Consider the following 13,799-nt stretch of genomic DNA (forward strand, 5'->3'; position numbering starts at 1 on the left):
AGTGTTTATTATTGATTTGTATACAGAAAATCCATTTGCACAACCTTCTGTACTGTTCTGTGCTGGTCAGCGCTACTGTGTTACCGTTTCCTTTTCTCATGTTCTCTTTTGTCTTTTCTTCGTTTTGTTTGTTTGCACTGTTGCACAGGTGCTTTTTTAAAGTATTTGATCCAAAACTCATTTTCTTCTGACTTTTGTTTGTTTTCTTCTCAATTGCTTTTCTTTTTTTGTTGTTTTTATGAAAGAAGAAACATTTGTAACTGACTCATTTAGCATTAGCATTTCTAACATCCTGTCTTGTGGAGTAGCAGCAGGTCTCCTGGTGTGCAGTGGTTTGTACCTTCTACCAAGACTGCTCCATTGAAGGACAAGCTCTGGGTCACAGGTGCTCAAAGCTCATTGATCCACATGAGGAGCAAAGGCTAGGCCAGATACCAGCAAATCTATGAAGATGAGTCAAATGAAAGCGTTCATATTGTTTTTTTTTCCTGCAGCATTTATTACAAATTTTCAACAGAAGGCCATTTTATTCCCTGCAAGTGTTTCAGCTCTTAATGGGATCCCACTGAGCTTCCAGATTCCTCTTTGCCAGAAAACAAATCCATTTTTCTCCTTTCCTGCAGTTTTCTCAGTTTTCATAAAATCTCACAGAAATGTTTTTATGTCGATCTTCAGCTCCGGTACGTATCTATTTCATTGCTGACATTTATGAAGCCATAATACCTGAGGAAATACAGCCTAGAAATCAAACAGTGTGATCTGAATAATTAAACAGCTTGCTAAATAATCTGCTCATCACCACCGGCATGTGACATCCATCACCAGAGGTGACAGGTTGAAATATTTCTGCTTGACTCGACGTAAACAGGAGATAAACTCAGCTCTTGATATCGTGTAGCGAACATGAGTATACACAATAAAAAAGGATGTCATGCATATAATTTGAAGAGGTTTAGAGAGAGAGAGAGAGAGAGAGAGAGAGAGAGAGAGAGAGAGAGAGAGAGAGAGAGAGAGAGAGAGAGAAAGTGAAAGATGAGATGAGATGAGATGAGTGTGTGGGCAGGGTGTGGGTTCGTGTTCATGCTTTTGTATTTTTGCCACGCAGTGCATCATCACAGCTGTGAGTGATTGTTCACAAACTTCCTGGTAGAAGATCTCAGTGGGTCTTAATCATAGCCTTGAGTTGATCATCGTCTAGATCCAGAACAGTACCACCGGACAATCAGACCTTCTGTGTCCTGTGTTTAGCTTCTTCTTCCTCTCCTTCTTTCGGCTGCTCCCGTTGGGGGTCGCCACAGCAGATCATCCGTTTCCATACCACCTTGTCCTCTTCATCTGCTTCTTCCATAACAACCACCTTCATGTTTTTCGTCACCACATCCATAAACCTCCTCCTTGACTTTCCTCTATTCCACCATCCACAGCAGCTTAGTTCTCAGCACTCTTCTACCCATATACCACATGTCCCCCCTCTGCACATGACCAAACCTTGTCTCACCTTGTCCCCAAAACCAGGTCCCTCTGTTACACTAAATTTCGATTCCTGTTAATCCTCCTCACTCCCGATGAAAACCTCAGGTCATGTCCACATTAATACGTTTCGGTTTGAAAACTTTTATTTTTCTCTATTGTTTGACCTTTTGTCCACAGTTGGAGAAGGAGATGTCAGTCAACGGAAACGCAGCATATGGACAAATTAAAAACTGCCTAGAAAATTAGAAACTCTCTTCTCTGGGGACTGAAAACTGAAAATGAAAGCGTGGGCATGGTTTCCAAATTTATCAGAATTTGTGTATAGACGTAGCACCAGGATCTTCCATTCTGCCACCTCTAGCGCTGCCTCCTGTTTGGAAGCTAATGTAGCTCACAAGTATGAGTATATAGCTCCCAGTTTAGCACTGTGTAAGATGCATTTGCACATTCGCCACCTATCATAATAAGAGTAAATCATAATTTACATTTACAACATTTGGTGGACACCCATATCCAGAGTGACTTACAATTATCTCCTTTATACAACTGAGCAGTGCTTAAAGACAGGAGGTGGAGCTGGAGGTAGCAGAGCTAAAGATATTGAGCTGTTCATTGGGAGCGATGACGATAGACAGAATTAGAAATGAGTTTATTAGAGGGACAGCGCATGTAGGATGTTTTAGAGACGAGGTGAGGGATGTGAGATTGAGATGGTCTGGACATGTGCAGAGGAGGGACATGGGGTATATCAGTAGGAGAATGCTGAGGATGGAGACACCAGGGTGGAGTAAAAGAGGAAGACCAAGGAGGAGGTTTATGGATGTAGTAAGGGAAGACATGCAGGTAGTTGGTTTGAAAGAGGCAGATGTAGAGGACAGGGGGTATGGAGACGGATGATCCAATCTGGCGACCCCTAATGGGATCTGAATTGGTGCCGTATATAATATAAAATATACATTTTCATTGTGGCTCTCACAGGGCAGAATACACAATAAATACTACATCATATCCACATCATTGTCCCCAGAATGTTCTTGTGACCCTGTAGCAACTGTTTCACGGCCCGTAACTGGGTCAGGCCCGGGGGTTCGGAATCTTTGATCTACACCTTTTACACATAATCATAGTATTATATTAGTTTGTTATCGTCGCTTACATTTTGAAGGAAATAACAGGAACCAGTCTGACTCAAAGAAATCAATTTAAACTTTTTGTGGTTTAAGGATGAAGAGGTCATGCTGTTATTGAAAATATCTCACCACATCATGGCGCCATTGGTTATTTTTTAAGACATTGCTTTCGGTTGTTTTATTTCTTGCTAAAGAGGTCAATAAGCACAAAATTCCATTTTATTCCAATTTAAATATAAAAAAATTTTGGGATACAGCTTGGAAGTTTGCAGGGTAAAGGTGAAAAAAGTGAAAAAAGTGTTTTGTCTCTAGCGCCATCTTGTCTTTCACTTCAATTCAATTCAATTTATTTGTATAACACTTTTACCAGTGGACATTGTCCCAAAGTCCAATTGACATTGTCCCTAAGCAGATAAATTATAAAGATAAGTTCTAAAATTGACATGTTAGTACTTATAAGTTTATCCCTAATGAGTGAGCCAGTGGTGACAGTGGCATGAGGAAGAAACCTCGAGAGGAACCAGACTCAAAAGGGAACTCATCTTCATCCTCAACACCGAATTTCCATTCATTACAGTTCCTTCATTGTTGATGTGTACTGTTCAGTGATGGTCCTTAAATTCAAAACTGCTCATGCAACCATTGTAGCAGACGGTTGATAATAGTTACAGCTCAAAACCATCCTCAAAGTTCTTGAGTTCATCTCAGTACCTTCATGGACATTTAGGTTGTTTATGTGAACCATCCTCAACTGCAGAGAGTGGCCACCTCTTCAAGACAACTCCATCCATGATGTACTCTAGGGATATAACAAAAGGATAAGAAAAAGAGAAAGGGACAGGATTGCTGAGATCTCAGGAGCACTGGTTCTGTGAGTATTGTATGGCATTTAAATGAGCTATTCTGTAGATTTTTTCTCTTTTATGAAGCCTCTATTTCTGTTAAACACCATCAAATATTCAAACTACACAGCTACACTGCTGATTTAACACATTAGCTCAATCAGCTAGTCCCAACTAAGTCCTAGACATGTAGGATTTAGGTTGTTCATTTAAGACCTTTATACAAAGTACAGTCTAATAAGAGAATTACATTTTTTTATCCTTCTCCACAAACATCAAAAATGTGCCTGAGAGTAAACCAAAATGATCATCAAAAGAGTGTCCTAATGTCCAAGATACATCCAAAAGATGTGCATGTTCTGTATCTCAGTATATGTTTGGTGATCAGTGTTATTGAGTCAATCACGTGAGTGATTGATAAATATGGCTGGTTTAACTGCATCTATCAGCCTGTAAAGTGGTAAATAATATAAATATATAAATGACAATATATACATTTAAAGTGATACATAGAATAAATAGAAAATCACATAAATATAAGATGGGTGAAAAGATCAAGGCATTTATATGTGACATAATTTTACACACACACACACACACACACACACACACACACACACACACACACACACACACACACACACACACACACACTTTATATACATAAAGCCAGTCAGTCATTCAATGAGCGAAAGCGCGCGCAACAGGTGCCAATTACGCTCTGCACAGTGCGCGCGCAACAAACTAATTGAGGTCGGATTAATTGAAATCACGTCAAAGGGATACATAAATAAATAAATAAATAAATAAATAAATAAATAAATAAATAAATAAATAAATAATCCCATATTTGATGTCGTGTACGTGAGTCCGCTCGTGCATTTATCTCTCTCTTTCTCTCTCTCTTTCTCTCTCTGTATTTTACTCGCTCTCACAATCCCCCCCGCCCCCAGGAGAGCCCGGCGCTTATAAAAGCACGTGTAACGGCGCAATCCGCACAACACTGACGATCAGCGCGCGCAGCTCTCCGAGCTCTAAGGACTTCAAGCCTCAAACAGAACCCAGACCTCAAACCAACCGCTTCATCCCAAACACCGAAAGTAAGTCTATTTCCGCTTATACCCCCCCTTATAGGAAGTACAAACCAGGCGCGTGCTTTTCTTTCCTTCCCTTCGTAATGCATTGATTTAAAAAAAATTATAAAACCAATTCAATTAAATACATCAACTTTATTATACAAGTGTAGTGCGAGTGCATCTGCGACACATCTGTCCAGCGCTTTTGCATGAATTTGCATTTATTCCAGCTGTGCAAAGTTCACAGTTTGACAAAAATTCAAAAACAAAATCATTGGATTGCATGGATGTATTCGATGTGGGTAAATTGTTCACAGATGATGTGCTCACTAAATCTTCAGTTGACTTGACAAAAAAATAAAAAAATTCATAAATAAATCTATTACAAAAGACAACAAAGTACAAATGTCACGGTTCCCATTTTCTACAAATTGTGAATTTCATTTCACTATTGTTTAATTCCTTTTCCTATATCTCCTATTTCTATTCTATTTTGATTCTATGATACTGTATATGGCTAAAATATGAATAATTGTGGAATGTGTGGAGCTGAAAGAGTTTATATGAGGTACGCTGATTGTAGAGACGCTCAAGATGTAAATGTGTGGAACTGGCTTAAGTCCAGTCAATGCTATGAAATAATAAAATTGACTGACAAACAAACAAACAAAAATAAACAGTGAGTGCATTCAGAACCACGGACAGCAACCTCAACAATCTCAATTCCAGTAAGAAAGTTTTCTAAAAGTTGAAAGGATTTGGACCAAATCACTGGTTTAAAATATATTAATGTGTAAAATCTGTCTATAAAAAGACAGCTGAAAACATAATCATACATGTAATATATTCAGAAGTTTCTCCAGTGTAACTGAACGATAAATTCACTGTCTTTCTCTGGTATTATGCTTCATTAGTCATTTAGGGTTAATAAATAAGCTCAATGAAATTTCTATTTTGAATTTCAAATACACATACATTCACACACACCTGAAACTCCTCAGGATTTCACACACACACACACACACACACACACACACACACACACACACACACACACACACACACACACACACACACACACATCCTTCTTAACAACTAATATTAACACCATACTGGTCAGCGTAACATTTTCGCTTGTCCTAAAGAAAGTTTCTAAATCTCTGAAATCCGAGTACACAGTTAGTTTTCGGATAATGTCTGACTCCAACTATATATGATGCCCTGCAAATAGTTTAATATCTGAAACCAGCCTTTTTACTGATAAAAATGCTTTACGTATAAACACGATGAACAAATCAGTGCCTTTCTGTCAAAAGGTAATTGGATTCTTATCAGTTTGTGATCAATTTGATTCATTGACGCACCTAAAATGTGCTTTACAGGCTAATATTCCAGGTCTGCTTTCTAACTGCGTTCTCTTATAAAATATGATTCTGAGGGGGGGGTATAAGGTTTCATCCTCAGGGAAAACACCTCTGTCTTGTTCATTAGTGAATAACTCAATGTCCATCCATATTCAGATTTCTTGACTGAGTTTTAATAATGCAATGGGAATAAAAATCAAACTGAATGAACGAATGAATGAATGAATGAATGAATTCCTTCAGGATTGATTTCAGTATATTCGTCTATACACACAGAAGGCACTAATAACAGTATAACAAATTTATTTATAGAATCATGACGTTATTTTTTATACTTTTTGGTCATATAGGAGTGTATAAATGTTAAAAGATAGAAGCTCTATTGAGGTAATTAAACTGTAGCTTGTTGGGAATTGTGCAAAATACCAGCAACAATAAAAAATAGACCTGAACTAAAATAAGCTGATTTAATATCTTACTCCTGTGGTAGATTTAGAATCAAATAATTCTTGAAAAACAAAATTGTGTTTTACGTGTTATGGAAATGAAAAATGGGGGAAATTCCAGAAAATATGAAAATATGAGAAAATATTATTATATATATATAATCTTTTATTATATAGCTAAAAATATAATATAAAAATAATAATATAATAACATGCATTTAATATACAATTTGTGCTTTTTTAATTGTGACTATATATTTTAGGAAATCCTATTTATTTATTTGTTTGTTTGTTTATTGCCTGTTCTGTTCTCTTCCTTGAGCTGTATTAATGCTCCTGCTGTGGTTATTGTGAACAGGATCAGACCAGATCAGACTTATTCAGTATTTGACAGCAAAACACTGTACCATCTAGATAAATGGTCTTAGGCCATCGAAATCAGCGCTACCGAGTTCTCCAGAAAGAGAACAATCACATGATTTTCATTTATATAAAAGTGAGAGCTCTTTCCTTATGTGTGTTCTCCCTCGTTCTCAGATGAGTGCAGCATTGAAGTCGTGGACCGTGGTCTTCTCTCTGTTCCTGTGTGTTCTCCTGTACCTCGGCACCGTGGTGGACGCCTACCCGCTCAAACCGGAGAACCCCGGGGAGGACGCGGCCCCCGAGGAGCTCGCCAAATACTACACGGCTCTCAGACATTACATCAACCTCATCACCCGGCAAAGGTGTGTGTGATAGATAGATAGATAGATGGATGGATGGATGGATGGATGGATGGATGGATGGATGGATTGATGGATGGATAGATAGATAGATGGATGGATGGATGGATGGATGGATGGATGGATGGATGGATTGATGGATGGATAGATAGATAGATGGATGGATGGATGGATGGATGGATGGATGGATGGATGGATTGATGGATGGATGGATGGATAGATAGATAGATAGATAGATAGATAGATAGATAGATAGATAGATAGATAGATAGATAGATAGATAGATAGATAGATAGATAGATAGATAGATAGATAGATAGATAGATTATTATACTGATATCTTTCTTTGTTTGAACATCAGTATACAATATACGGTTCCTCATACATGTTATACAGGCTCTGATTTAAGTATTAAACAGATTCTTATTTAGATACACAATATTTCCAAAAGTATTGGGTCACCTGGTCATAAGTACGGTATGTGATCATTTAGTCCCAATTTGCTCTTATAATTCCCTCCATTCTCCTGGAAAGATGTTCCACTAGATTTTGGAGTATGCTTATGGATATTTGTGTTCATCAGACACAAGTGTGTTATGAAAGGCAGGTACTGATGTAGGTGAGGAGACCTGGGGTGCAGTCAGTGTTCACATTCATCCCAAAGGTGTGACTTGACTTGACTTGACTTGATTACGGATGAGATCAGAGCTCAATAGAAGGAGATCTTCTTCTCCAAAGCATGTACACCAGATCTTCAAGGAGCTCACTTTGTGCACAGGGGCATCGCCATGCTGCCAAAGGTTTGGGTTTCCAAGTTGAAGTGAATGCAAAATGTTATTATAGCGCCATCTAAAGATGTCCTGTACAATTGAGCGCCTCCAGATTTGTGGTAACATTTCGGAAAAGAACCACATAGAGCAGGAAAGGTCAGGTGTCCCAATACTTGTGCCAATATAGTGTATGTTACAGATTTTCAGATTTTAGACTGCATTTGGGATTTTTAAACAATAAATAGCATATAGTTGATCGTTAGCTCAGTGGTTAAGATGTTGAACGTCTGATCAAAATAGTCATGGTCAAAGGTTCAAGTCCCAGCCTCACCAAGCTTCCACTTCTGGGCCCCTTAGTAAGACCCTAAACCCCATAGTTGCTCAGTTGTATGAATGAGATGATTGTAAGTTTTCTCTAAATATGAGATCTGCCAAATATTATATATACGTATATAAATTTCTTTTTATATTTACTGATATAGCCTTTGGTTCTGAAAGGTTTAAGTCTGAGATCTTCCAAGTCCTGGACTTCACTGCAGGTTTTCTCATGCTCCTGTCACTCACTGCAGTCTATCCATCGCTCAGCTCTTTACTCAGAGCATCAAATATCATTAAAGGTTGCTCCAAAAAGGCAGACGGAGCCGCGGGTTCGCGCACCGAGCCTATAAAATGCCAAGCAATCGCAGGCTGAGTGGTTCAAAATCCAATCCCGAGCAAATTTGCCTGCTCAGAGCTTCATCTCTGACTCTCCGAGCGACTTTATTGACACGATTATGTCTTCTGAATGTCTGCCTGACATTTAAAAAAAGAATACCCATTGTATTTTGGAATTCTGCGCTTCATCACGTACGTCTTCCTCGACCTTTATGAGAAATAAACTACTTAAAAAAAGTTTATGATCAGAAGATGCAGATAGACGCAAAAAAGAAAAGGTACTTGAAAAAAGCACTTTTTTTTTTTTTACACGTGTATTTTAAGATCCAGATGTGGTTCATCTCCAGAATGTTCCTACAAAGTCTGAGAATTGTATATGAGTCGTTCGGATGCATTTGGTAGCATGAAATTTTCCCTTCACTTGAGACCCAAACCTGCTCCAGCGTGACCCAAAGTGCACAAACCCAGCTCCATGAAGGTCTGTTTTCCATGGGATGGAGTGGAAGATCTCCTGCTATAGATCTCCAACCCTTTTGAACAGCTTTAGGATCGGGTTTTCACGCTGACTCCACCCCAGGCCTCCTCACCTCACCACCATCAGTGACTTTACTAACATCCTTGTGGCTGAATAAATCTCCAGACAAATCTCAGAAGAATCTAGTGGAACATCTTCACAGAGGAGTGGAGTTTATTATAAGAGCAAATGGAGACTCAATGTGGGATGTTCAAGAGGAATCTTATGGTCAGGAATTTCGATGCTGATGAGAAAAACACTTTATACTGATAAGTTTTATATATAGTGTAATTGACTGTGTATATATTTATACACTAACGAGGTTTTTACCTGCTTTAAGACGATGAGATGATTTTCTGGTCGTTCCTCTAATCAGTTCTCCTGCTTGTCTTCGAGCTGTGATGTTTCTCCACATGCTCTGACAGAGACACAGAGACACTTCAGCACCACTTCAGCTTAATTACCCCTCTGTCTCCATTCCCCCCCGCTGCCCCTGTTCACCTGCACAATTAACTCATCCAGGGTGTAAAGTCAGTGAGAATGAAGAGGTGTGTGTGTGTGTGTGTGTGTGTGTGTGTGTGTGTGTGTGTGTGTGTGTGTGTGTGTGTGTGTGCTATATAAAGTTCTGACGTTTTCATTAGTGAAGGTCAAAGATGGTGATAATTTTGTTCATATCCAAGGAAAAAAAATTTTCTGTGTCAAAGGAAAGAAGCTGATTGTGTGTAGTATATCTGACTTCTCTCTCTCTTTCATCCTCTCTCTCTCTCTCTCTCTCTCTCTCTCTCTCTCTCTCTCTCTCTCTCTCTCTCTTTCATCCCTCTCTCTCTCTCTCTCTCTCTCTCTCTCTCTCTCTCTCTCTCAATCTCTCAATCTCATATCTGACTTCTCTCTCTTTTTCATCCCTCTCTCTCTCTCTCTCTCTCTCTCTCTCTCTCTCTCTCTCTCTCTCTCTCTCTCTATCTCTCTCTCTCTCTTAATCTGTTTATCTCTATCCCTCTCTTTATTCCCCTCTCTCTCCCTGTCCCTCTCTTTATCTTTATCTCTTTCATCCCTCTCTCTATCCCTCTCTTTATCTTTCTCTATCTTTCTCTTTTTGTCCCTCTCCATCTATTATTCTCTTCTCTATCCCCCCCTTTATCCCTTCCTCTCTCTCTCTCTCTCTCTCTCTCTCTCTCTCTTCTCTCTCTCTCTCTCTCTCTCTCTCTCTCTCTCTCTCTCTCTCTCTCTCTCTGTCCCTCTCTTTATCCCTTCTTACTCTATCTTTCTCTCTTTAATACCTTTTTCTCTCTCTATCCTTCTCTCTCTCCCTATCCTTCTCTTGCTATCGGTCTCTTTCTATCTCTCTTTCTCTCTATTTCTCACTTTTATTGCTTCTCTCTATCACTTTCTCTCTTTCACTCTCTCCTTTTAAACTTCTCTCTCTCTCTCTCTATTCATCTTTCTATGTTTGTTTTTCTGTCCTTCTCTCTGGTTTTCTCTCTATACATCCCTCTCTCTCTCTCTCTATCCTTCTTATTCTCTCTCCTTCTCTGTATATATATTCGTTTTACTCTTCTTGTTCTCACCTCTCTCTCTTTCTATCCTTCTCTTTCAATTCTTGTCTCTATATCCTTCTCTTTCTTTATTCCTCTCTCTATATACTTCTCTCTCCATATCCCTCTTGCTCTACCCTTTTTTCTATCTATCTTCCTCTCTCTGTCTTTCTCTTTATTACCCTCTTTCGGCTATCCTTCTTTTTCTTTCTTTCTTGCTTTCTTTCTTTCTTGCTTTCTTCCGCTCTACTCCTCTTTCTATGCTTCTCTCTCCATCCTCTGTCTCTATCCTTCCACCTCCCTGTCAATGCTTCACTCTTTTTTACTCTTTTAATCCATGTCTATCCTCTATGCCTATTCTCTCTGTTCTTCTCTCTTTTTCTTTCCGTTATCCTTCCGTTATTCTTCTCTCTTTCTATTTTTCTCTTCACCATTCTCTATCTTTTACAACCTTTCTCTCTTATTCAAACCTTCTCTCTCTGTTTTCTCTCTCTCTCTCTCAGGTATGGTAAGAGGTCGACTCAGGAGGGAAGTCTGGCAGACCTGCTGTTCGGAGACAACAATGAGCACAACCAGCGATCAAGGTGAGACACACACACACACACACACACACACACACACACACACACACACACACACACACACACACACACACACACACACACACACCCACGTTTGCTCACACACTCAGAGCTGATTTATACCTTAAAAACTGATAACAGAACTCGGCTTGTTCATGGCTGTACCACAACACCAAAGTAACTCTAAATGGATAAAATGTACACATGTGAAAAATGAATGAGTAATTGATCGGTGATTATCAACAGATTTTCACAGAGGATCCCTAGTCTTGTGAGGGAACTCTTTTCTTTTTTCTTTATGTTTATTTGCCATTATTCTGTCCATTCTGGTGTTAAATCAAATCAAATGAGTCAAATGAAATACTGGACACAAAATATTGGTCACTTTCGAAACTTTCATTGTACTGTAGAGTTTACAGGTGACAGAAAAATCGTTCCTCACAAAAAATCGTTCCTCACGTTCCCCCCCCAATACCCACCTCCTTGTTTGTATTTTCTTCACCGTGGCTCTCAGACCAGCGCATGCCGGATTCGATCAGAGCTCTGTGAGAGGTTTTAGTCACTATAATGAAATATTAACGGCGTCACAGGCGTGTCAGAGCAACAAACACTACAGAGGGAGAACACAGAGTTTTCATACCACACTTCATGAATCTTTCACAACCGGGAGCAGATCAGAGGGACAGATGGGAAAGTTGATGTCCGTGCTCTCGTCCTCTCTCTCTCTCTCTCTCTCTCTCTCTCTCTCTCTCTCTCTCTGTGTCTCTCTCTCTGTTTTTGTCTGTCTCTCTTTGTCCCTGTCAGGACGGAGGTGGGTTTAGATCATGACACATGCCGAACAGCTGAGAGGCCATGACATTTTACCACACCATTAAAATCAGACTTCAAAGGTGCAGGAAACGGCATCGAGCTCATCACAGAGAGAGAGAGGGAGAGAAAGAGAGAGGGAAAGAAACAGTCGAGAGAGAGAAAAAGAGAGGACTGTTAGAAAAAAATATCTGTGATTTTTCTGTTCAACGGCACAATCAGAAGATTTTTTTTTTTTTATATCTATATCTATATTTATAATGATCTCGAGGTTAATGCACACTTTATTGGCTTTTCCACCCATATGTGGTTCTAGAGTTTTAGAGTCTTTAGATGCAGGAGACCCAAATCTGTGCACAAAGCCACCTTCATGAACATCTGGTTGGAGTGGAAGATCTCAAGCCATTGAGCTCCTATTTAACACGTTTGGGATGAATGAAATCTTACAAATCTGCACAAAATCCAGTAGAACATCTAATGATCAGATTTCCACAAGCGTTTGGTCATATACTGTACATTTGTATAACATAACATTTTATTTCTCATATAATATTTTATATTTTAGTTTACCTTATAACAATTTGGTCCTTATAATGGAAAATATAGCAAAAAAAATAACATGTATTTAAATATATTTAAATTTGCCTCAGTAATATTTATACATGTATATGCATATGTATAATTTATTAATTTATATATATATATTTATTTATTTATTTATTTATTAAAATTTTTTTGCACTTTATAATTATTGAGCTTTATAATATAATATATACTTTTATAAGAATATAAAATATAAATTATAATTATAATAATGATATATATATATATATACACAATGTACTGTAATATAATATGATAATATGTATTAAAATGTTACTATGGAGTGATGTTTATGGAAAAGGTAATAACATCTAGGTGTATTTCTTGTTTATTTTTCTCCCTAGGTATGATGAGTTGTACATGTGGTGATGCTCGCTGCTGCCCCCTATCGGTCTGCTGTGCCTCTTTTCCCTGCTCCTGACCCTTTCCCTGCCCCACGCCCCCTGCTCCCACCCTGAGCAGCGCTCTTCTCCCGTCACACATCTCTCCTTCAGCACATCAAACTGTATATAATTTATTTCTAGACAGAGAAGTCGTGTCTCTGGAACCATCACTGTGTCTCACTGAGGATTTATTGTTCCTGTTTGTACATATCAATAACTGTGATTAAAGGTTTACATGACAGATGACGTCTGAACTGCTCGTCTTTACACTTTACAGGTTTAAAATGAAACAAAGACTCAATGGCAGTTTAGGACAAAAGTTGGTCCACTAGATTTTGTGGAGATTTGAGATCATTCAGCCACAAGGGCCTCAGTAAAGAAGGCCTGAAGAATGAAAAATTCATCCCAAAGCTGTTCAATAGGGTTTACAGCGTTTATGCTCTGTAGGAGATTTTTTCACTCCAACCCATGGAACACAGATCTTCATGGAGCTGACTTTGGGCACAGACATTGTCATGCTGGAACAGATTCGAGTTTATCAATTCAGGCGAAGGCAAAATGTCACGTTACCAAATACATCCAAAGACTCGAGGATTCAAGATTTTTATTTTGTCAAAAAATATATATATTTATTTTTTGTAAATTGTGCATAAAAAAGAAGAAAGAAATATTTTGGATATTATTTATATATATGGAACTATTTGTTATTTATATAAATGAAACTATAAATATAAAAATAAGATAAAAAATATATATCAGATAAATGTGCAAAAGTGAAGTAGAGATAATATGGACTGTTATATAACAATAACAAAACCAAAAACAGTAAAGGTAACAGTTACAGTAATTTCAAAGACAGTAAAAAATAAATAAATAAAATAAAACTAAAGTAAAAATGTAAA

General features: G+C 38.2%; 1 protein-coding gene across 1 annotated transcript; it reads left to right on the plus strand.

The window, feature by feature from the left end:
* Nucleotides 1-4,443: 4,443 nt before the first annotated feature.
* Nucleotides 4,444-13,127, plus strand: pyya (peptide YYa). Its single transcript, XM_083566314.1, has 4 exons — nucleotides 4,444-4,545; nucleotides 6,869-7,056; nucleotides 11,027-11,107; nucleotides 12,859-13,127. Exons 2-4 carry the CDS (start codon nucleotides 6,869-6,871, stop codon nucleotides 12,881-12,883), a joined length of 294 nt encoding a protein of 97 aa, XP_083422440.1. The 5' UTR covers nucleotides 4,444-4,545; the 3' UTR covers nucleotides 12,884-13,127.
* Nucleotides 13,128-13,799: the final 672 nt, after the last annotated feature.

Source organism: Silurus aristotelis (genome assembly GCF_946808225.1).
Source record: "Silurus aristotelis genome assembly, chromosome: 17".
NCBI classification, from domain to species: domain Eukaryota; kingdom Metazoa; phylum Chordata; class Actinopteri; order Siluriformes; family Siluridae; genus Silurus; species Silurus aristotelis.

What these genes read in the sequence shown, in the direction of transcription:
- pyya (XM_083566314.1), top strand. Translation starts at nt 6,869, where the DNA reads ATGAGTGCAGCATTGAAGTCGTGGACCGTGGTCTTCTCTCTGTTCCTG. An exon ending in AACCTCATCACCCGGCAAAG is followed by an intron (nt 7,057 to 11,026) that starts GTGTGTGTGATA and finishes TCTCTCTCTCAG; the next exon opens with GTATGGTAAGAGGTCGACTC. An exon ending in GAGCACAACCAGCGATCAAG is followed by an intron (nt 11,108 to 12,858) that starts GTGAGACACACA and finishes TTTTCTCCCTAG; the next exon opens with GTATGATGAGTTGTACATGT.